Source organism: Cervus canadensis, chromosome 11, assembly GCF_019320065.1.
Source record: "Cervus canadensis isolate Bull #8, Minnesota chromosome 11, ASM1932006v1, whole genome shotgun sequence".
Lineage (NCBI taxonomy): Eukaryota > Metazoa > Chordata > Mammalia > Artiodactyla > Cervidae > Cervus > Cervus canadensis.
The window spans coordinates 24,877,098-24,902,714 of NC_057396.1; the positions used below are offsets into that span (position 1 = coordinate 24,877,098).

The following is a 25,617-nucleotide window of genomic DNA, read 5'->3' on the forward strand; positions in this document are numbered from 1 at the left end:
CAGAAGACCCAATGTTGTTGTCATTTCTCCTTAAACATGTATGCAGTGCATCTTAATCAAAATTATAAAAAGCTTTTTGAGGAAATCAAGAGCTTCATCCTAAAATTTATCTGGAGGGAATTCTCTGGTGGTCCAGTGGTTAGGACTTGGTGTTTTCACTTCCAGGGCCTGGATTCAGTTCCTCATCTGGGAACTAAGATCCTGCAAGCCATGAGGCACAGCCAATAAATAAATAAATACAATTTATATGGAAATACAAATTATCTAGGTTGTCAAAACAATTTTGAAAAAGACGATAGCTAGAAGACTTACACTGACTGATTGTAAGAGTTACTATGTAGTTACAGTAATTAAGATTGTCTGGTATTGCTGTAAAGATAGACATAAAGATAAATGGAACAGTATATAAGTCTGAAATTGAGTCCATTGTATTTAAATAAAGTGGCCACAGTAATTCAGTGGAAAAAAGAAAAACCTCTTGAACAAACAGTGCAGGGAAAATTGGATATCCATATGCAAATAAATTGACTGCTCTTTACTTCACACCACACACCAAAATTACCTTAAATAGGATTACTAACTGAAATGTAAAACTTAAAGCTATAAAACTTTAAAAACATAGGAGAAACTCTATTGTAATTAATAGTAGATAAAGATTTCTTAAATAGAATTCAAAAATCACACACTGTAAATTAAAGAATGATAAACTGTACCTTACCAAAGTAAGACTGTCTAAGGAAATGGCAACCCACTCCAGTATTCTTGCCTGGAGAATCCCACCGACAAAGGAGCCTGGTGGGCTACAGTCTATGGGGTCGCAAAGAGTCGGACACGACTGAGCAACTAACATGACTAACACACATACCAAAGTTAAAAAATGTCTGTTCTTTGAAAGATACTGTTAAGAAAATGAAAGCACAAGCCACAGATTGGGGGAAAAATGTTCGAAGTACATATATTGACAAAGGACTTTTATTATAAATATAAAAGAACTTTTACAACTCAGTAATAAGAAGACAGTCTAATATTTTTCTAAAAAAGAGTTGAACAGGCACTTTGACAAAGAAGATATATAAATGGCCTAAAAGAATATGAAAAGATGTTTAATATCATCAGGGAAATGCAAATTAAAACCACCATGAGATATTGTTATAGAACAACTAGAATGGCTATGTGGCTCAGCTGGTAAAGAATCTGTCTGCAATGAGGGAGACCTGGGTTTGATCCCTCGGTTGGAAAGATCCCCTGGAGAAGGGAAAGGCTGCTCACTCCAGTATTCTGGCCTGGAGAATTCCATGGACTACTATCCATAGGATTGCAAAGAGTCGGACACGACTGAGAGACTTTCACCAATTTCTTTAACTGATAATATTATGCATCGTCAAGGATTCAGAGCAACTGGAACCCTCACACTGCTGATGGGGGTGTAAAATGATCAACCCCTTTGGAAAACAGATGGGCTGTTTGTTATAACGCTAAACTACACTTACCATATGACTCAGTATTTCCATTCCTAGATCCAAGAGATCCAACAGAAAGGAAAACACATATCCATGCAAAGATTTATGACATGAATTTTTATCTTCATTTTATTTATAATAAGCAGAACCAGAAACAACCTAAATGATCATTAACTATTGACTGGATTAACAAACTGTAGGATATACATCAACAGCATATTACTAGAAAATAAAAAGGAGTGGACTTCTGACACAGGATGTGAATGAATCTTAATGTATCACGTCAAACAGAAGAAGCCAGAAACAAAGGTTGATACTATTTATTGAAATTGAAGAAAGAACAAAACTAAAGTGACAGAAAGCAGATCAATGTTTGGTTATGTCAAAATGACTCAGGAGCCAACTTAAATAGGACCACTTGGGAACAATCTAGTTATCAATCAGTGTAATGATTGTAATGAATGAAACATCATATTTCATGTTTCAGTTTGTGCATTTATAATGATATTAAACCATATACACACACATTGTTAAAAATATATATAAAAATGTGACAAACTAACAACTTTCAGTTGGGAAGACAAAAATGCTGTTATAATATGTTCTTTACATTATTTCTAACAATATCTTGACTTGTTCACAAAGATCTTAAAACTGAGAATTAAAATATATATTGACATTATGGCTACTGATGGAAAGAAATTGAGACGAATGTGTTAATGAAAATGCGTTAACTCATGAGAATGGGAGTAAAAATTTTTTTTCTATTAAAATATTTCTTAATGTTGTTTTAACAATAAATATAACTTGGAAATATTTCTGTAAACCATCTGACCTTGCGTTCTACCCACAGAAATTCCCTGGATTCACACTGTGTGTCCATTCTCAGACCACATAGCTTTCCTTCTTTCCTTTCATATCTGAAATGCCAGGGTCCCCAGAAGTCTCCCAGTTTAATTACTCTAAGTGATGAAATGTCAAGTAGTCTCCTAAATTCAGGCCACTTGGGTGGTATTTTGACACATCTCATTCTCAAAGTCCTAGGTTTACATTTGATTATGTTTATGATACTCAAATCAGTCCCCTGATGGCTCAGTGGTAGAGAATCCACCTGCCAATGCAGGAGATGCAAATTCCATCCCTGGGTAGGGAAGATCCCCTGGAGAAGGAAATGCAACCAATTCCAGGATTCTTGCCTGGGAAATCCCATGGGCAGAGGATGTGACAGGCTACAGTCCATGGGGGTCTCAAAAGAGCCAGACATGACTCAGCAACTAAACAGCAACAGTCAGTCCACAGACCTTTTGTCAGGGTTTCTATATTCTCTCCCTTTGGGCTGGCATTCAGCTGTGGGAAACTAGACTAAAGAATCCAGGTAGATTCATTAAACCTATCATCATTAATGGAAAAACAACTTGAAGGGCAAGCTCTCCTGATAGCTTTCAGTCAATTTGTTTCAGAGTCGAAAACAGCTATTTTTACCTATCACCAATTGAATGGTGATACAGAAAATTATGGAAAACACAGATCCTGAATGGGGCCCAGGGGAAGGGGAGGTTGTGTGTGGGAAGTGAGAAGTGAGATAGGGTTGCATACCCCAGAGTTATGTTCTTGCAGGGGACTGAGGGGACAGTGGAGGCTTAGAGCTAAAAAGAATTTTGCAATGACCTAGTATATCCTTCTCATCTTACAGACTAAGAAACAAAGGTTCAAGAAAGTAAAGTGAGCAGTAAACTTCAGACAAGAATCCAGGGTATTCTGAAGCCTAATTTATGGTCCTTTTCACACTACCACCTGCATTTTTAAAAATCATTATTTAGAAAGCCAAAACAGACCTATTAGGAGACAACCTCTTCATAAATTTCAGGGTTCGGTGACATTGAGATGTTTGCCTTATTAAACACTAAAAACTGACTGAGCCATGTGTGTATGCTAAGTTGCTTCAGTTGTGACCAACTCTTTGCAACCCCATTAACTGTAGCTGGCCAGGCACCCCTGTCCATAGGACTCTCCAGGCAAGTATACTTGAGTGGGTTGCCATGCCCTCTTCCAAGAGATCTTCCTGACCCAGCGATCCAACCTGCATCTTTTATGTCTTCTGCATTGCCAGGCAGGTTCTTTACTACTAGTGACAGGTGGGAAGCCTGTCTGAGCCATAGAGGTCTTCAAATATTTGCAGAGACTAGTTTAACTAGTGTTCCCTGGGGGCACATTTCCCTTGTTTGTATTTCTTAATTAAAAAGTTGAAGACAAGAAAATATACAGATAGGTCATAGCTACCACATAGGCACAAATTCAACCCTTGATCATTTATTCCTGTTTGAGCAACATTTAATGAGTATCTGCTATTCATTGGGCATCATGCCAGGTACCGGGAATCCACACAAGGTCTCTGCTCCCTCAGAGCTTAGAATATAGCAGGGGAGACAGTATATTAAAGTAGTAATTACATTATAGTGTGTTGAGTGTTAAAATTGAGGAAATTCAGAAGGACGTTGCGGTTGAGCCGTCGAAAAGAAAAACTATGTCCACTGCTTTGGCAAAACCTCAGATGCGTGGCCTCCTGGCCAAATGTCTGCAATTTCATATTGTTGGAGCATTCATGGTCTCCCTGGGGTTTGCAACTTTCTATAAGTTTGTTGTGGCTGAACGAAGAAAGAAGGCATATGCAGATTTCTACAGAAATTATGATTCCATGAAAGATTTTGAGGAGATGAGGAAGGCTGGTATCTTTCAGAGTGCAAAGTGATTTGGAATATAAAGAATTTCTTTGGGTTGAGTTCCATGGAAGTTTGTCACTTTCCTGTGTTCCTGAACTATGAAACTATGACTATCTGGGGTGAGAAATAGTCTCTCAATAAATAAACAATTAACAAATTAAAATAAATAAATAAATAAAATTGAGGAAATTCAGGATTCCATGGATTTATCCCTGGAGAATAAGTCAAGCTCTGTCTTCTGTTATTAATACATTTCCAGATTGCTTTTTATACCATTGTCAGATTGGTATACCCCTCCCCCTTGGTTCTTGTCTTCACATAGCAAAGATATGCAATGACCAGCCACCTATAGCTCAAACAGATCAGATTTTATTAAGCAGGCAGTATTCCTAAGAAAGTAGCTACAGCTGTTACAGCTCAAGTGGGAAAAAAGCAGTAAGCTCCCAAGATCCAAGAGAGGGCAGACCCTGAAGAAGCCCCAATTCTCTTGGCTTCCCTTTTTATGCTGTCTCCTCCTCCTGGAGCCTGACTGGTCATGCCCAGGACGGTAGGTTCTGGCTCTGGTCCTCCACTTCCCGTTTTATGGGACCCCACCCGACCCGGTGGTTCTGCCATCTTGGGCTCCTTTTTCTATTCTACCTGATACCATCATTTGAGTTCCCCAAACACAAATTCTTTTCAATAAAACATTTACATCAACAATTTACCTACTGGCGTGCTATATATTGTGTGAACGTCTGCAAGAGAATACTAAGGTAACAGCCATTTTATAGGAGGACAAATTATTTTGGATTCTATATGCCTGATAAATCATTTGACAGCACAGGTCATCTGAAAAACAATTTGATATACCTTGAAACTTTAGGCTTCCAGATTTTCACAGCAATCCTTAACGGGTTTTGTCTGCAAAAACAAGCCCCCTGATCATTTTCAGAGCTCTGGAAGGCTCTACCAATTCAGACAAGGATCTGAATGGATCCCATTCATTTTTAAAGGGCCGGCTCTGGATGTTGCTCAACCAAACGTTTTGCCAACTACAGCCTGCGTTCATCTTTTGCCCCACCTCTTTGCTGTTACAGATCCCGCATTTATATAGCATTTAGCACATCGTCTTTTCATATTGACTGTACGCGCGCGCGCACACACACACACACACACACACACACACACACACGTCTTCCCTGAAACTGGATGGATCTCTAAAAGAAAAAGACTCTGGCTCTCCATACCCCTGCTATGGTATCAGCTTCAGAGGCGGTCATCCAAAATCCGTACATTCATCATAGAAACAGAAATTCCACCCATGAATATGAGGTACTGCCTCATTAACCTCGGGGCCCTATTTCCCTCCCTCTGGCAGCAATTTGGTTTATTCCACGGGGTGGAGAAGGAAGCCAGGTTGGCGGGGTGGGAAGGGAATGGCGTCAGCGTGAGGTCACCGCACATTGTCCTGAATGCCATCTCGACGCTACGGTGATATGAACGCAGGATTGAGGGATGCAGCGGAAGGAAAGATAGAGGCCCAAGTCGCGCAGACTACATGCAAACCAAGGGCAGGATAGAGAACAAAGCGCGGAACTCGGAGGGGCCCTGCAGGACAGCTGGGGGCTAGCACCAAGCGCCAGCAGAAAGAGAGCGCGAGCAGAGGCAAGTGGAGGCCGGGCAGGATGGGGCGGGACTTCCGGAAGCCATTTGCCTGAGTGGCAGGGGAACCGGAAGTGGGGGCGCTGCAGCGGGTGCTGGGGCCGGAGGAGGGACGCGCCGGAGCGGGGCCGCCGGGACTGAGCGAGCGACAGACGCGCCACCCGCCGACGCCGCAGCCGCTGGGGGCCCGCACGGACCCTGTGCCTGAGTGAGTGCATCTCGAGGCGCGGGAAACGGGCGGCTGAGAGGCGGGGGTCGGAAAGGGCTGCGGTTTGTTATTGTGCGAGGCCCCGACCTCGCGTCCCCTCCCCCACCCCGCCGGGCCCCTCCCCCCGCGCCTCCCCCTCGCCCCCGACCCTCGGGGGGCCCTCGCGCGCACGCGCAGTCTCGGCGGGCCCGGCGGCGGTTCGCCTGCCGCCCTCCCGCCCACCCCGGCCCCCGGGCCTCCGGGCCTCCGGGCCGCTCGCCGCACTCCTCGGAGCCCTGCCCCAGCGCCCCACCCCCAGGCCTGCCACTTCCTCGGCTGCCCCGCCTCCCCGCCGCTTCCCGCGGCCGAGCCCCGTGGCGGGGCGCGCCGCCCTGCCCGGCCCTAACCGGCCCCCCTGAGGAGGCCGCCCTCAGTTCTCCGCCGCTCCCCGGGCTCGCCGCCGCCAGCCCCGTTTCCAGCCACACTTCTGCCCCGGGGTCTCGGCCGCTGCCTTTCCCTCTGTCCCCGAGCTTGAATCTCCGACCCTTTTCTCCCATTTCCTCTGTCTGAGAGGCCATTGGTGCGGACCCAGACCAGTTGCTCTTGCTTTTAGGCGGAGCACTTTTTTCTCCCCAGATCTTTTTGTGAAAAATTTCAACTGTGCAGAAACTTCCTCGTTGCTTGCTCTAATATATTCAAAAATAGACTGCCACGACTCAGAAGAGCTTATTTCTTGGAGGGCTATGCAGTCCATCATCACCTCATTTTAAAAGATGAGGCCCAGCGAGGCTGGTGATTTGCCCAAGGTCAACCAACTTAGGTAAACCTAGCGGTGGACAGGTTTTCTTAAGATGCTTTTTACCTGGTCCGGGTCCATGTACCAGATCAGGATCTTCTGGCCTTCAGGTTTGTGAGGTACCCGTTGCACAGTGACTCACTATTTTGCTTTCCATGACTCCCAAGCCAGCGTTGCTTTTCATAATGTGTATGCAAACATTGAGGAAACCAAACACATAAAGCTTCGGCCTCTTTTTAGAGCTTACCCACGGAGAAAGGGAAGACCGCCTGGACCCACCGTGACATCTCATGGTTCAGCCTTAAATGGGGGGTGTGATGGGGGGGCGAGGTGGGGGGGACTAGTAAACGTGTGGAGAGAACTGGGTATTGTGCCCCTAAGCATTCCAATATGCCTTCCCTGGGATATGCCTTGTGTCTTCAGATTCTTCTTCTGGGCACATTGTTCTGATATAAAGGTTGCCTCCTTGTGGGGGAGCAGGGGAGGAGTATGAAATCATCTTGCTTTAATGTGTTGGCTTGGGCATTTGATAATGAATTATGGATGTACTGGAACCCGGGGACCCATCCACCCCTCCACTGAGGCAGGGTACTCGGGATGAGGCCTGTCTTCTCCTTTAGAGTAAGCTTGCCAGCTCTCTCTGAAAACGAGGAGTCTTAGGTCAGAGTGGAAACATTCTAAATCTTTTTAATTCTTAGTGCGACTTTCCCTCTCCATCTGTTTCCTGACTCATGAAGCATCCAGCTTAGCTTGAGGGTTTATAATTCTTTGTTGTTGGAGCTAGACATACTAGCTAGACATACTACACCACTCTGGTACAAGCATTTGGAAATTCTGGTACTATATTTTCATAGTCTGAGTCAAGTAGAGAAGACAGAAAATGCAGGAAAATTGGGAAATGCTGTGCAAGTCATTTACTCATCTTCCCAGAGAACTCTTTTTTTTTTCTTTCTTTTTTTTTCAGAGAACTCATTTTAATGGACAGTTAAAAGTTTGCCTGGAATAGTCTACTGATAAGTTAATTTCCTTGGACCTTTATCTCCATTCTCCTGGGTTTTTGTAACTGAACCTGCTGTTTGTGATCGCGGAAGCTAATGACTTGCTGCATGAGGGCAATTAATTACCAAGCAGTGCAGTGAGATGGGAGTCAGATCCCTCTCTGGTGGGGGTTTTTTCTGTTGTTACTAATTACAGCTTTCAGAATACTTCCATGCACTGCCCTTGGTTGCATAAGGTGACCATTAGAATATAGGAAAAAATTTAGAACCTCTTTCTACATGCATTTTTTAGGAATGAAGTTTTTATTACCTTTACTAATATTTAATATACAGGTTAACAGCAATTCACAACTGATTTGTAAATATACATATATTAAGGAGCATTTCAAAAAGATTCTAAAACCTTAAAAAAAAAGGTTGGAACCCCACTGATCTGGGCCAATCTTGACTCACATGCTTTATGCTTTTCTAATAGATGTTCACCTCATCTCTGAGTTGCCTTTGGAGGAATCTGCTTTGAGAGACAGATGATGTCATTTCAGTTCTGTGTGTTAGAAATTTGTCTGTCTGTACACGATATCCACTGGCCTTGTCTTCCTATTTGGAGACACTGTAGAGTAAGCCTTAAATCCCTTCCTAATAATCTTCAAGTATTTTGACAACCATTTGTCTTGTGATCTCTTCCCCAACCAGTTTTTCTACAGATTATAAACATACTTATTTCTTTCAACTATTTCTGATATGATAGGTTTTTTAATTTCTCCTTGGCTCCTTTCCTTGAGACACCTGGTTTGTCAAAAAAAAAATTCTTCTAAAGTTCTTAACAAGATCTGAACATGGTATCCCAAGAACTGAAATGTAGTTGAAGTGCCTGCATTGTGTTTTTAAGTGATGAAGGATGTATTTGGATATGTTTTATTAGGGAGGCACCTTGTATGCACAGTTTGTTATCCTTGTTTTTTTTTAACGATCCCTCGGAAAATGGTTTCAATTATGTAATCATAGAGTGTTTGCTCTTGTTCAGTTGCTAAATTGTGTCTGACTGCATTCCCCATGAACCTGCAGCACTCCAAGATTCCCTGTCCTTTATTATCTCCCAGAGTTTGCTCAAACTCAGGTCCGTTGAAGCTGTGATACTGTCTAACCACCTCAGCCTCTGCCACCCCTTTCTCCTCTTATCCTCAAGTCTTTCCCAGCATCAGGGTCTTTTCCAGTGAATCGGCTCTTCACAAAAGGTGACCAAAGTATTGGAGCTTCAGCGTCAGTCCCTCCAACAAATATTCAGGGTTAATTTACTTTAGGATTGAAAGGCTTGACCTCCTCGCAATCCGAAAGACTCTCGAGTCTTCTACAGCACCACAATTCAAAAGCATCAGTTCCGCTCAACCTTCTTTATGGTCCAACTCTCACATCCATACATGTGAGATGTATTTTTCCAGTAGAAAAACCATAGCTTTGACTAACAGACCTTTGTTGGCAAAGTGATGCCTCTGCTTTTTAACACGCTTTCTAGGTTTGTTATAGCTTTTCTTTCAAGAAGCAAGTATCTTTTAATTTCCTGGCTGCAGTCACTGTCCACAGTGGTTTTGGCACCCAAGAAAGTAAAGTCTGTCATCACTGTTTCCATTTTTTTCCCATCTGTTTGACATGAAGTGATGGGACTGGATGCCATGATCTTAGTTTTTTTGAATGTTGAGGTTCAAGCTAGCTTTTTCACTCTCCTCTTTCACTTTCATCAAGAGGCTCTTTGGTTCTTTCTTCTTCACTTTCTGCCATAAGGGTGGTATCATCTGAGGTTGTTGATATTTGTCCGGGCAACCTTGATTCCAGCTTGTGATTCATCCAGCCCGACATTTTGCATGATGTACTTGGCATATAAGTTAAATAAGCAGGATGATAATATGTAGCCTTGATGTACTTCTTTCCCAATTTTGAATCAGTCCATTGTTCCACTTCCTGTTCTAACTGTTGTTTCTTGACCTGCATATAGATTTCTCAGCAGACAGATAAGGTGATCTGGTATTCGCGTCTCTTTAGATTTTTCCACAGTTTGTTGTGATCCACACAGTTAAAGGCTTCAGCATAGTCATTGAAGCAGAAGTAGATGTTTTTCTGGAATTCTCTTGGTTTTTCTATTATCCAAATGAATGTTGGCAATTTGATCTCTGGTTCCTCTGCCTTTTCTAAATCGAGCTTGTACATCTGGAAGTTTGCTCAGTTCACGTACTGTTGAAGCCTAACTTGAAGGATTTTGAGCATTACCTTGCTAACATGTGAAATGAGCACAATTGTATGGTAGTTTGAACATTCTTTGGCATTTCCTTTCTTTGGGATTGGAATGAAAACTGACCTTTTCCAGTCCTGTGGCTACTGCTGAGTTTTCCAAATTTGCTGGCATATTGAGTGCAGCTCTTTCACAGCATCATCTTTTAGAATTTGAAATAGCTCAACTGGAATTCCACCACCTCCACTAGCTTTGTTCCAAGTAATGCTTCCTAAGGCCCACTTGACTTCACATTACAGGATATTTGGCTCTAGGTTAGTGGCCAAACCTTTGTGGTTATACGAGTCATTAAGACCTTTTTTGTATAGTTCTGTGTATTCTTGCCACGTCTTAATATCTTCTGCTTCTTTTAGGTCCTTGCTGTTTCTGTCCTTTATTGTGCCTATCTTTGCATGAAATGTTCCCCTGGTATCTCCAGTTTTCTTGAAGAGATCTCTAGTCTTTCCCATTCAAGTAGAACAAATTATTTTTCTCCATTTTAGTAGTGATCTTTCAGTTAACCCTGTGTCCGTTAAGTTTTGCCTCAGAAATACCTAACATGCTCCAGGTGGGGAAATAATGAGAAATAGTGGGGTGTTTTAATCTATATTAAAAGTTAGGCAATAGATTTTTTCAACTAGTGAGTGGAAAATGGAGCTGTTTTGTTGCTATATTTCTTTACATTGTATATCTAATTTTTTAAAAATTTATTTAATTTTGGTTGCACTTGGTCTTCATTACTGCGTGCAGGCTTTCTCTAGCTGTGGGGCTACTCTTTGTTGCAGTGCATGGGCTCTGTTGTGGAGCACAGGCTCTAAACACACAGGCTTCAGTGGTTGTAGCACAAAGGCTCAGTAGCTGTGGCTCATGGGCCCTAGAGTGCTCAGATTCCAGTAGTTGTGGTGCATGGACTTAGTTGCTCCGAAGCATTTGGAATCTTTGTGAACCAGGGATCAAACCTGTGTCCCCTGCATTAGCAGGCAGATTCTTATCCACTGCACCACTAGGGAAGTCCTCTGTATCCAGTTTTGAAATCTAGAAAATGAGATTGCTCCTTGTCAGTCTCAAGAGCAGTAGTGCTTTTTGACTAGCAGGAAAGAAAGTTACTTTTAAAATTAAAACAATTATTAAGTGCCATATCAGATTTCACTTGAATAGCCAGACTTAAATCAAGAATTGAATGTAGACATCCCCCCCCACAAGAAACGAATATGGAAGATCTAAAATGTTTTATTGGTTAAAAACAAAAGGAGAACCTCAAAAACAAACATTTTTATATAGCTGTCTGTTTTAACCTTGTAATCTTTTTTTTTTTTAATGTATTTTAATTTTTCCATACTTTTCTTAGACAGTGAAACCCCCAAACAGATATCATAGTCTGATTAGATCTATACAGGTTCTTTTTATAGTTCTTCCTTATTCTTGAAATGATATAGGTTCCCTTTAGGGAGTTGGCATGAACTGGTTTTTGATCAGTGGGCCAGATGTGATGTAATTGGGATCAGGCAAACCTCTTTTCCATTACTTACTGCACAAATTATCTAAATTACCTGATCCTCATTTTCTTCATCTTGCAATACTTTTGTGAGGATTGGAGGCTGTATGTAGAAGGTGTAGCGTTGATACTAGTCTTTCTGTTGTTTTCAATAGTTGCATAGTTTAGTAATCTGAAGAAATACAGGTTGTGAATGATATTTTACATCTTTAGTCAGATATGGGCTAAACCCTGAGCCCAGTTGTTTTTAGACCTAGGGTCATTTAGAGCTGAGCGAGTTTGGTTGCATAATTAGTGTTAAAATTGTTTGCTTCTGTAATTTCTTTTTTATGAATGAAAGTTTGCTTTCATGTTTAGGGCTTGTTACTTTCTGATCCTGAAAAGCTGCTACCTTGGCAATCCAGGGTATTTTATTTACTCAGTGAATACTTACTAAAAAGCTATAACTCAGTCCTCTTTCTGAGACAGTTTAGTTTTATTTGAGGATGCAAAGGAAGGAAGTAGTATGGCCTCTTTTTCTGTAAGTCGCAAAACCCAGCCTTTTCTCTTTCATCATCCTTTGCATTTGCCCAGAGGCCTCTTAAGCCTAATGCCTCTAGTATGTATTATATATTCTCCAATGTTGGTTGAAGACAATCTGGTTTCTCATTTTTCTTTCTTAAAGAGTAGCATTTCTAATTTTTCTGAATTTCACTGATTTATTCTTCTGCACTGTGCTGTGCGGTGTTAGGTCACTTCAGTCATGTCTGACTTTGCGACCTTATGGACTGTAACCCGTCAGTATCCTGAGTCCATGGGATTGTCCAGGCAAGAATGCTAGAGTGGGTTGCCATGCCCTCCTCCAGGGTCTCCTCTACTGTCAGATGCCATATTTAGGCTCATCGTTAATCATATTTTATCAGTGGAGACCTGTCAAAAATAAAAGTACCTAGGAAACGTTTTCGGAGAAGGCAGTGGCACCTCACTCCAGTACTCTTGCCTGGAAAATCCCATGGATGGAGGAGCCTGATAGGCTGCAGTCCATGGGGTCGCTAACAGTCAGACACAACTGAGTGACTTCACTTTCATTTTTCACTTTCATGCATTGGAGAAGGAAATGGCAACCCACTCCAGTATTCTTGCCTGGAGAATCCCAGGGACGGGGTGCCTGGTGGGCTGCCGTCTATGGGGTTGCACAGAGTTGGACACGACTGAGGTGACTTAGCAGCAGTAAACATTTGTCAAAAATCAGTGCCAAAGCCCACAGCTAATTTTATTATAATCTCTAGTACAGGTATATACTGTACTATAGATTAGATAGCATAGTATATTATAATCTGTTTAGTAATCAATGGAGTCTAATCATTGCTGTAGTAATTTTTAAGTGTATGACTCTAGTTCTCTAATATAGATACCTAGCAGATATCTAATATATATATTATTATATAGATATGTGGTCCACTGGAGAAGGGCCTTAATGGCAAACCACTTTAGTGTTCTTGCCTTGAGAACTCCATGAACAGTATGAAAAGGCAAAAAGATAGGACACTGACAGATGAACTCCACAGGTCGGTAGGTGCCCAATATGCTACTGGACATCAGTGGAGAAATAACTCCAGAAAGAATGAAGAGATGGAGCCAAAGCAAAAACAACACCCAGTTGTGCATGGGACTGGTAATAGAAGCAAGATTCAATGCAGTAAAGAGCAATATTGCATAGGAATCTGGAATGTTAGGTCCATGAATCAAGGCAAATTAGAAGTGGTCAAACAGGAGATGCCAAGAGTGAACATCGACATTCTAGGAATCATTGAGCCAACATGTACTGGAGTGGGTGAATTTAACTCAAATGACCATTATGTCTACTACTGTGGGCAGGAATCCCTTAGAAGAAATGGAGTAGCCATCATAGTCAACAAAAGAGTCTGAAATGCAGTACTTGGATGCAATCTCAAAAATGACAGAATGATCTCTGTTCATTTCCAAGGCAAACCATTCAATATCACAGTAATCCAAGCCTATGCCCCCACCAGTAACGCTGAAGAAGCTGAAGTTGAATGGTTTTATGAAGACCTACAAGACCTTCTAGAACTAACACCCAAAAAAGATGTCCTTTTCATTATAGGGGACTGGAATGCAAAAGTAGGAAGTCAAGAAGCACCTGGAGTAACAGGCAAATTTGGCCTTGGAGTACAGAATGAAGCAGGGCAAAGGCTAGTAGAGTTTTGCCAAGAGCACGCGCTGGTCATAGCAAACACCCTCTTCCAACAACACAAGAGAAGACTCTACACATGGACATCACCAGATGGTCAACACCGAAATCAGACTGATTATATTCTTTGCAGCCAAAGATGGAGAAGCTCTATACAGTCAGTAAAAACAAGACCAGGAGCTGACTGTGGCTCAGATCATGAACTCCTTATTAGCAACTTCAGACTGAAATTGAAGAAAGCGGGGAAAACCACTAGACCATTCAGGTATGACCTAAATCAAATCCTTTATGACTATACAGTGGAAGTAAGAAATAGATTTAAGGGACTAGATCTGATAGTCAAGAGTGCCTGATGAACTATGGATGGATGTTCATGACATTGTACAAGAGATAGGAATCAAAAAAAAAAAAAGAGATACGAATCAAGACCACCCCCAAGAAAAAGAAAGGCAAAAAAGCAAAATGGCTGTCTGAGGAGACCTTACAAATAGCTGTGAAAAGAAGAGAAGAGAAAAGGAAAGATATTCCCATTTGAATGCAGAGTTCCAAAGAATAGCAAGGAGAGATAAGAAAGCCTTCCTCAGCGATCAATGCAAAGAAATAGAAGAAAAAAATAGAATGGGAAAAACTAGGGATCTCTTCAAGAAAATTAGAGATACCAAAGGAACATTTCATGCAAAGATGGGCTCAATAAAGGACAGAAATGGTATGAACCTAACAGAAGCAGAAAATATTAAGAAGAGGTGGCAAGAATATACAGAAGAACTGTACAAAAAAGATCTTCACGACCCAGATAATCACAATGGTGTGATCACTCACCTAGAGCCACACATCCTGGAATGTGAAGTCAAGTGGGCCTTAGGATGCATCACTACGAACAAAGTTAGTGGAGGTGATGGAATTCCAGTGGAGCTATTTCAAATCCTGAAAGATGATGCTGTGGAAGTGCTGCACTCAATATGCCCACAAATTTGGAAAACTCAACAGTGGCCACAGGACTGGAAAAGGTCAGTTTTCATTCCAATCCCAAAGAAAGGCAATGCCAGAGAATGCTCAAACTGCCACACAATTGCACTCATCTCACATGCTAGTGAAGTAATGCTCAAAATTCTCCAAGCCAGCCTTCAACAATAAGTGAACCATGAATTTCCAGATGTTCAAGCTGGTTTTAGAAAAGGCAGGGGAACCAGAGATCAAATTGCCAACATCCGCTGGATCACCGTAAAAGCAAGAGAGTTCCAGAAAAACATCTATTTCTGCTTTTTTGACTATGCCAAAAGCCTTTGTGTGGATCACAATAACCTGTGGAAAATTCTGAAAGAGATGGGAATACCAGACCCCCTGACCTTCCTCTTGAGAAACGTGTATGCGGGTCAGGAAGCAACAGTTAGAACTGGACATGGAAAAACAGACTAGTTCCAAATAGGAAAAAGCGTACGTCAAGGCTGTATGTTGTCACCCTGCTTATTTAACTTCTATGCAGAGTACATCATGAGAAACGTGCGGCTGGAGGAAGCACAAGCTGGAATCAAGATTTCTGGGAGAAATATGAATAACCTCAGATATGCAGATGACACCACCCTTAGGGCAGAAAGTGAAAAAGAACTACAGGGCCTCCTGATGAAAGTGAAAGAGGAGAATGAGAAAGTTGGATTAAAGCTCAACATTCAGAAAGCTAAGATCATGGCACCTGGTCCCATCACTTCATGGGAGATAGATGGGGAAACAGGGGCTGTCTTTATTTTTCTGGGCTCCAAAATGACTGCAGATGGTGATTGCAGCCGCTTACTCCTTGGAAGGAAAGTTATGACCAACCTAAACAGCATATTAAAAAGCAGAGACATTACTTTGCCAACAAAGGTCTATCTAGTCAAGGCTATGGTTTTTCCACTGGTCATGTATAGATGTGAGAGTTGGACTATAAAGAAAGCTGAGCGCCGAAGAATTGATGCTTTTGAACTGTGGTGTTGGAGAAGACTCTTGAGAGTCCCTTGTACCGCAAAGAGATCCAACCAGTCCATCCTAAAGGAGATCAGTCGTGGGTGTTTATTGGAAGGACTGATGCTGAAGCTGAAACTGAAACTCCAATACTTTGGCCACCTGATGCAAAGAGCTGACTCATTGGAAAAGACCCTGATGCTGGGAGGGATTGGGGGCAGGAGGAGAAGGGGATGACAGAGGTTGAGATGGTTGGCTGGCATTACTGACTCAATGGACATGGGTTTGGGTGAACCCTGGGAGTTGGTGATGGACAGGGAGGCCTGGCATGCTGCGGTTCATGGGGTCTCAAAAGAGTTGGACACGACTGAACGTCTGAACTTATATAGATATTATGTGTCTATAATAATATAGATATCTAATATATTTATCTAAGATATCTTTGAACCATAAGAGCTTAACTGCTTGTCATTTGGTTGTTACAATAACATGTATTCATGAAAAGTGAATGTAAGTGTAAGGTATATACTTGGAGCAGACTTTTAAAATGTAATGCACTGTTCCTGAATGGTATTCAAACCTGTCTGGAAGTCTAGTAGTGCTGGAATATCTATGGAACTTGTGCAGTCATGTCCTGGAACTCATCTGCTGAAAATAAACTCCAGTTGCATCGTTTCTAGGCAAAACCACAATGAAATTTATTTAATTCTTATTTAAAACCTGACATGTAATATTTAAATAAGCAGTAACAGACATTCCTGTCAGTGAACAAAACTTGACATAGACCTTTTTTCCCTTAGGTGTAGAATGAGCCAAGGAGACTCAAACCCAGCAGCCATTCCACATGCAGCAGAAGACATTCAAGGAGATGACAGATGGATGTCTCAGGTAAGGGAGGTGCACATAGATGAATCTCTTCGAATTTTAGAGTCTTGACCAAAGCTACAAAAGGGTGTTTTTAATGGTCAACAAGAACTGATTACTGTAAATAAAAATTTTTTATGTTAGAGATGTCATTCTAATCACCATCTGATATTGGAACTGAGGAATATTTTAAAGCATGTTCATTGCCCTTTGTTAATTTTAGTAGATAGCGATGTTTCTATTTTTTTTTTTAAGCTTTTTTAAATTTCAAAGTAAGTTCATAAGTATATATATGCTTATATACATATATATGCATATATGCAACAAGTATTACAAACAGTTTAGAAAGAACTTCCTGTATCCTTCATCTGGATTTGCCAGTTAACATTTTGCTGTATCTGCATAATTACTCTGTTGGAATCTGTTTATACTATTTACCAAGTTAATATTTTTTCTGAGTCATTTGAAACTATGTTGCAGTGTTCATGATGCTCCTTTACCCCTAAATATTTGAGTGTTTTCTAAGAAAAAGAACAGTCTCTCACATAACTGCAGTATAGTTATTAAAATCAGGAAATTTTACACTGACAGTATACTGTTCCCTCTGGAGAAGGAGATGGCAGTCCACTACAGTATTCTTGCCTGGAGAATCCCATGGACAGAGGAGCCTGGCGGGCTATGTAGTCCATGGGGTTGCAAGAGTCGGACAACGACTTAGCAACTAAACCACCATACTGTTACCAAATGCAAAGACCATATTCATATTTCTTCAGTTGTCTGTTGTTTTTATCAGTTTTCTTCCCAATCTCGGATCACACATTGCGTTTGGTTGTCATATATCTCTTTATTCTCCGTTAATCAGAAACATTTCTTAGCATTTGTTTTTCATGACTTGACCATTTGTATAGGCTGTTTATTTTGTGGTGTGTCCCTCAGTTTGAGTTTGTCTTCTTGTAATCAGGGTTCAGGTTATGCATTTTTGGCAGGAATATCAGGGAAGTAATGCCTTCTGTGCATCACATAGAAGGCATTTTGACGTTGGTTTGTCTCATTGGTGATACTAACTTCGATCACTTGGTTAAGATAGTGTTGCCATAAACCAGTCCTAATTTGTTATAATACAGATTCATAGGTTCTTACTTTATTCAAGTGGGATATAATCCACTGTAATTTTGAAAGTCAGGTTGTCCCAGGTTTAGCAAGTGGGAATCCCTTCAATCTCTCATGCCGTTGTCTTCTTAGTATGTCCTATTATTTTGTTTCTGGTTTTTTTTTCCCCCTTTTTTTGTCCCACTGGGTTTTTTTTTTTAAGCACCTTTTTTTTTTTCAGTACTTGTAGCTTACTTTTTAATAAAGTGTTATCACTTAAGTATATTTACCCTTTATCTGTTTTGAACCATATTGTCTTTTGAACTAACAAGTTCTGTATGATTTGAAGTCTCCAAAGTTTCCTGTTTTAGTATTTCATGATGCTTTTTGTACTCTTCAGAGTTGTATTCTCTCTCTGTTTTTGTCTTCTTGGGCTTAAAATTTATCAGCCTTTAGCTATTATATTTTGAGTGTTCTCCTATGGATCAATTACTTGGTTATTCTTTCTTAATCTTTCTCATTTGTTTATATCTTTCAGAAAGTATTATGGGGACTTCCCTGGTGGTCCAGTAGTTAAGACTCTGTGCTCCCAAAGCAGGGGGGCTTAGGTTTGATCCCTGATCAGGGAACTAGATCCCACATGCTGCAACTAAGACCCAGTTTAGCCAAATAGATACATACTTTTTTTTAAGGTATTATGAAATATTTTGAGCATCTGTTTGTTTGCTTCTCACTCTAAAAAAATACAGCATTGCTGAAAGAATTGTGTTCCCCATATATGCCTCATTGATCACATTTCTTTCTCTTTCCTACCTCCCCAGTATCCTGAATTTTTTTCACGTATTTGAATACTACATATATAATCTCTAAACAATGTATTTAGCATTTTTGCGTGTTTTTAAACTATGTAAATAGTATCTTTGTATTTATCTTTCAGTATCTTTCTGAATGTGTTTTCTCTGCAGTATATCATACAGGTTAAAAGTATAGCTATAATTGATCGATTTTTTTCTTCCCTCTTTAGTATTTTGTTGCTTTATGTGAAAATACCACAGTGGGTTGTTCATTTTCTCATTGATGGGCACTTAGGTCATTTTATAAGTTTACTGAAAAGTAGTGATAAACCTAGATTTATTTATTTTGTGTGTGTGTGTGTGTGTGTAGTTTCTGGCATAAATTTAGCAGACGTTAAATAATTAGCACTGACTGGGAAAAAAGATAGTCAAATGAAAGAAGAACATGACTTTAATTTTTTTAATTTTTAATTTTTTTCATTTATTTTTATTAGTTGGAGGCTAATTACTTTACAATATTGTAGTAGTTTTTGCCATACATTGGCATGAATCAGCCATTGATTTTACATGTGTTCCCCATCCCGATCCCCCCTCCTGCCTCCCTCCCCATCCCATCCCTCTGGTCATCCCAGTGCACCAGCCCTGAGCACTTGTCTCATGCATCCAACCTGGGCTGGAGATGTGTTTCACCCTTGCAAGTATACTTGTTTCAATGCTGTTCTCTCAGAACATCCCACCCTCGCCTTCTCCCACAGAGTCTAAAAGTCTGTTCTGTACATGTGGCTCTTTTTCTGTTTTGCATATAGGGTTATCGTTACCATCTTTCTAAATTCCATATATATGCATTAGTATACTGTATTGGTCTTTATCTTTCTGGCTTATTTCACTCTGTATAATGGGCTCCAGTTTCATCCATCTCATTAGAACTGATTCATTAATTTTTTTAAAAAAAGCTTGTATAATATGGAAGGACTAATTTGTATTAAAATATATTGTGCACCTAGATCTTGGCTTTTAAATACAGTTCTCCAGTGAAAGGAACCAGGCCTCTTTGGAGAAATCATTGATTTTATAGCCGAGGCAAAGAAAATAAAAAGATGGGCCTGGACCATCTTACAGTGCAAGAAAACAAGGAACTACTCAAGAAAGAAAAGGGAGGGGGGAAAAAAGATGGACGGTAGAAATACCGCTGAAGTGCTGGGTCCCCAGTGCAGCACGCAGAATACGCAGTGTTGGTTTCTCTCGTCGATGGCATTAACTTCGACCACCTGGAGCAGACCTGAACGAGCACCCAGAGTGCAGTGCTGAACAATTTGAGCAAGAGAATAATTGATAATATTGGTTTATAACTAAGAATAAGTATTCATTGATCCATTCCCTGTAAATAAATGAATGGATGAATAAATAGGAGAGGAGGGCAAAATCTTCTTTACAGAATAATTTAAATAAATATAGAAGGAAGGAGGAAAAGAAAAACCATGGATAGGACACTTCAGTACTGTAGGCAAGATCCACTGAGGAATACTAACATTGGTGAACACAGCTTTAAGGAGAAACAATGGATTTGTGTAGTATCTCCTTGTAAATTACTTTGGTAGCTTTAACATATGACTGCACATCTTTTGATACCCTTCCCTGTAGGAACTGGCGCTGAATTTAGTGTTTTGCTTCTAACAGAGTGTGGAACAGAAAATAGTGACTTGATAGTGGAGAAAACTGGCAAACAGCACCTTACCTAAGTGATCAGTGTTAACATCACCAGTAGTAGGTCATATTGGTATCATGTACCCACTGATATGATAAACAGGGGCACATTACCTCTGTCATCATATTCCCCAGAAATCCATAACCTCAGTCTGTTCATGGGAAGACATCAGACAGACCCAAATTGAAGGACCATCTGCAGAACACCCAAGCACAGCTGAATGTGTTGAGGTTATGAAAGAAAAGGAAAAATCAAGAGACTGTCCCATATTGGAATAGACTAAAAGAGATATGGAGATTAAATACAGCGTAATATCCCAGATTGATTCAGGAAATGGGCATTAGTGGAAAAATTAGTGAGTTGTGAGTGTAGTTTATTTTGGTTGCTAGTATTTCCTAATGTAAATGTCTTTTTTTTTTTTGTAAATGTCTTATGTTTGACACATGTCTATGCTTATGTACAAATACTGTACAATTGTTGCAAATCTTATGTAGATCTAAAATTATTTCAAAACAAAACATTAAAAAAATAATCATGATTAAAACAAGTGTTAAAGTGATACTCAAAAAAAAAAAAAAAGTGATACTCATGGAGTATTGCCAAACTGTCCATCCCTAATCTAGACTTAAGTACCACATATCAAGAAGTAGCTGGAACCAATGAACTTGTCCTCCACCACCACAGGAATGTAGTCAACAGAGTCCAGACTATGGAGATTAGACTATGACCTAAAATTCTATAGGTCAGACAGTCATATTCCTTAAAAAATAAGTTTGGAAGGAGGTGACTGAGGGAGGTGGAACCTGTACATTAAAAGGAATTTTAAGAGACAAATTGTCTGGATCCTGATTTTAAAAAACCTAAAATTTTGTAACATTGAGTTTGAACACTAGTTATTTTGTTGATATTAAAGAATTGCTATTAATTTTAGAAGAGTAGAACTGGTATTTTGGTAGTGAATTTTTTTAATCTTTTAAGAGTTACATATTGAAATTTTTTTACATGAAATGCTCGTCCTTGATTTGCTTCAAAGTAACCTGAAAATGAGGTGGGGCAGTAGTTTCTGGAATGTTGAATTAATAATGGCCATAGTTAGATGATTGCTGTAATTGATGATGGATATATGGAGATCCATTGTGTGGTCCTCTCTGCTTTCCTGTATGCTTGACATTTTCCATAGTAAAAAGTTTGTTTTTGAGGGTGATAATAAAAAGACTTGACTGTAGACAAATTTTATAGCAAATCATATCAAAACAGTAACCAGCTAAAGAAGGCTTAGCAGCAACTGACAGAAGTATTTGCAATAAATATTACAGATGACGCACTGATATTTTTTGTTGTATTATCAGTAAAAAATATCCTCAGATATACTAGATAAGTATCTCAATGAGCATGGCAAGAACTGTTTAACTTTTTGTTTCCAAAAGGTACAGATTAAAACAATGAGAAGAAGGAGGGAGAGGGAAATACTAATGACCAGTACAGGTGTGACTATGGTAAAATGAGTTCTTATACATGCTGGAGTCAGTATAGATACAGCCAATAGACATTTTGTTAAGAATTTGGAAATATCTCCAAGATCCATAAAAGTGTTGATCTTTGACCTAAAACTTACCAACATGTAAAAAAAAACAACAACAAAGCATGTAAATTACTTCATCTCAGTCAATAGGAGGGTCCTGGCAAATCTTTCATTAGGAAAAGAGCTAAAAAAATATATGCATGTCTCACTGGATGCATCGGTAGGATATTAAGTAATGTTAGAAACTATGGTTATAGGGAATTCCCTGGCGGTTCAGTGGTTAGGACTCCATGCTCTCACTGCAAAGGGCCTGGATTCAATCCCTGATCAGGGAACTAAAGTTCCACAAACTGTGTGGCCTCGCCAAATAAGTAAATGAATAATGTTTTTTTAAATTTATGTGATAAAATTTTTTAAAAATTATGATTATGGAAATCATGTTGCCACATAGAAAAATGTCTTTAATGTTACATGCATTTATAATGGCCCTATTTATTGAATACCTGTTGGGTGCTAGCAAAGAGCTGGGTCCCTTTTATGGAACTCTCATCTTTACAACTCTAAAACAGTTGTCAGCAGATGTGGAAAACTCGGGTTATGTACTTGCTTAAGGTCACTGACCAGAAAATAGTTAAGCTAGAATTTGCACATGGGTTTTCCTGTCCCCAAAGCTGTGTTGCCAGAAGGAGATGTGCATATGTTTCAACTATTTTAAGGCAGGGGAGGAATGGGGAACATGTGAAAAAATGATGAGAAAAGATACCCCAAAACATTAATAGGTGCTGGGTTAAGATGGTACAGCTATAGGTATTTTGCTTTGATCTTTTCTGTTTTTCTAAACTCATTGCAACTATTTAAAAAGGAAATGTAAAGGACTGAAACCATTAGAACAGCAGAGCTCAGATTCCATGATGTTCTTTAAACATGAGCTGTTTTGTTGGTATTGAGAAGTAGTTGATACCTGAGTACCCACAGAGAGATGACATGATGTGAAAGAGCACTACTCAGTGAAATTAAAGTTTTATTTTTGTTCATCTTATCCCTTAAGTTTAAAAAAACTATTGAAATAATAGTAAGTTTTTAAAAATGATTGAACCCTGGTTGGGGATCTAAGATCCCACCACACTGTGCAGCCAAAAAAAAAAGAAAAACCACTCTAAAGTGCTTGCTTTGGCAGCACATATGCAAAAAAAAATTGTTTACACAAGACATGGACCTAAGCACATATGCAAAAAAATTGCACATATGCAAAAAAAAATCGTTTACACAAGAAAAAAGAAAAAGCTATCCCAAATCCTGTTAAATTAAGAGATGTCTTAATTGTCAGATTATTTCCAGAAATGTTCTTGTATTTTTACCAGTCGCAGTGGAATATCTCAGTTTCAGCACAGTGTCATCTCCACTTGTATTATCAACAGAAATACTTACGTCGTAACATCTCCACCTTAATTCCTAGGGGAAGCATAATTGAATGTAGCGTTTGAGAAAAAGAAACCGCATTTGGACCTTTCTATAGAACTGGGTTAGAGACCTGCTAAAGCATTGTGGTAATTTGTTTCAGGGATGAATATAAAAACTTAAACTGTGTCCTTTGGTTTAACATCAATGAATAAAATCTTTTTACCTTAAGAGCAGAGAGGAGCATGCCTGGTCTAGGTCACCCCAGCCTAGAAACTTGGATTAAAGCCTAATTCTTAGTTTGCCACCATCTCACGTTGAGAGGTTAGCAGACATTGTCAAAGACCATATTAAAATCATTCAAATAAAATGCATGCCTTTTGATTGGATCCTAGTGTAAAAAATAGATATAAAATACTTTATCCAGTTCTTGGAACCGTTGTAAAGATCGAATATTAGTTGTGGGATTATTGTTTGTTTTCTTAGATGTATTGATAGTAGTTCTATGGCTTTATGGTAGACTACCCTTATGCTTAGGAGATGCTTGTGGAATATTTATTTTTTTTAAAAAATGTGTTTATCTGCGCCAGGTCTTAGTTGTGGCATGTGGGTTCTTCAATCATCATTGTGGCATGTGAGCTCTTAGTTGCAGCATGTGGAATCTGGTTCCATGAACAGGAATCGAACCTGGACCCCCTGCATTGGGAGCACAGATTCTTAGCCACTGGACCACCAGGGAAGTCCTAGCATGTGGAATATTTAAAGGTGAAGAATGAGAGTATTTGCAGCTTACCCTCAGATGATTCAGCAAACACACACAGATAAAGCAAATATGGGAAAATGTTGAATGTAGGTGGAGTGTGTACAGGTAATTATTGTATTACTTCAGCTTTTCATATGTCTGAAGTGTTCTTCATAAGAGTTGGAGGAAAACATAAGCTTTATTTTAAAAAAAAAAAAAAATGTGACTGCATTTTTCTGTTCCGGTTTCTGCAGCGTTCCAATTTTCTTGAGCACATGAGAATGATCAGTTCGGTAGGACCGAGCAGTTAATTGCAGCTGAGAGGAATCAGCTTTAGGGACAGACCAAAGAGAATGTTTAATAAGAGTAACTGGTTGGACCACTGCTCCGACTAAACCAGGAAATCTCACAGGGAAAGAAATGCAAACTTCTGACTGTTCTGTCTTCTTCACACCAGCACAACAGATTTGTCCTGGACTGCAAAGACAAAGAGCCTGACGTCCTGTTTGTGGGGGACTCCATGGTACAGTTGATGCAGCAGTATGAGGTAAAGTGAAGGGGCGAGGGTGGTCCTTGGCTGCTAATGTCAGCACATCCGTCAATAGCAGACTTTCATCCGTTCCACCCTAATTCAGAGTTAGAAGGGAAATCAGACCTACTTGATGGGATTCTTGGTGCGATCAAGCATGAGACAGAAAATGTAGCATTATTTATTAGTACATTCCCCTTTTGCGTTGGCTTGCAAGAAGCCTCACATTATATTTGTCCTGGTCATGACTTTCAGTTCTTATTTGCATTTTACTCTTTCTTTGCTTGTATTTGCTCATTTTTGTTTGTCCTAGCTGTGATTCTCAATTCTTATTATTTGTGTTTTACCATTTAAAAATTTTATGTATTTTTGGGGTGAACTTTTGAATCTGTTTGGGCATTCTCCCAAGGGAAATTTAAAAGAAAAGATAGGTTTCTTTTTGTCTTTAGCACTCTTTTAAGTTTTTTCATCACATGTTTCTACTTCACCTCATTTCTTTTACATGATTTAATAAAGGGAAAGATGAATTTATTGAGTTGACTGCTTAATTATAAATGTTGGTATCTCTTAAGTGGTCACAACCTCTGCATTCTGACTCAGGTCTTGAGCTGAGGCCTAATGCTGCACTGAGAACTGAATTACAAAGCACTTTCTGCAGTTGGGAGCATGCCACTTGGGGTGTTAATTTTTGAATACAGAAGAAGGAAACTGTTATTTCAAATACCTCACAATACATTGCAGTTGAGGGATTTTATTTTCCAATAATTTTAGCTTAAATAAATGAATTTTTCTCTTTTTAGATATGGCGAGAGCTTTTTTCCCCACTTCATGCACTGAATTTTGGAATTGGGGGAGATACAACAAGACATGTTTTATGGAGACTAAAGAATGGAGAACTGGAGAATATTAAACCTAAGGTGAAATGAAGCTTTTAAAAAAAAAACAAATACCTTAATCTTAAGTCTTTTGCAGAGAGTTAAATTGTCAGAAACTGGTAGTTTTTAAGAAAAACTACTTCTGGGACCTCGCTGGTGGTACAGTGGTTAAGATTTCATGCTCCCAGTGCAGGGGGCATGAGTTTGATCCCTGGTCAGGGAACTGGATCCCACATGCCACAACTAAGACCTGGCTCAGCCAAATAAATAAAAAAGTTAAGTGTTAAAATTTTTTTTTTCAATTATTTCTTTAAACCATTATTTCATTATTCTTGGCTTCGTGCCTCTTTAAGATGGTTTTATCATTGTTTAAGAACATTCCAAATACATGATTAATTACGGATCAG

At 39.7% G+C, this 25,617-nt stretch overlaps 1 protein-coding gene across 2 annotated transcripts in view; it reads left to right on the plus strand.

The window, feature by feature from the left end:
- Positions 1 to 5,632: 5,632 nt before the first annotated feature.
- The window catches only part of PAFAH1B2 (platelet activating factor acetylhydrolase 1b catalytic subunit 2), a 28,378-nt gene continuing 8,393 nt past the window's right edge, over positions 5,633 to 25,617 (plus strand). Inside the window, exons 1-4 of one of the 2 annotated variants that reach the window (XM_043481360.1) lie at positions 5,633 to 6,032; positions 16,493 to 16,580; positions 24,264 to 24,353; positions 25,136 to 25,252. In XM_043481360.1, coding sequence (XP_043337295.1) covers positions 16,500 to 16,580; positions 24,264 to 24,353; positions 25,136 to 25,252 — 288 coding nt within the window. In that variant the 5' untranslated portion in view covers positions 5,633 to 6,032; positions 16,493 to 16,499. The remainder of the gene's footprint in view (positions 6,033 to 16,492; positions 16,581 to 24,263; positions 24,354 to 25,135; positions 25,253 to 25,617) is intronic. The other variant, XM_043481361.1, reaches the window with a different exon arrangement.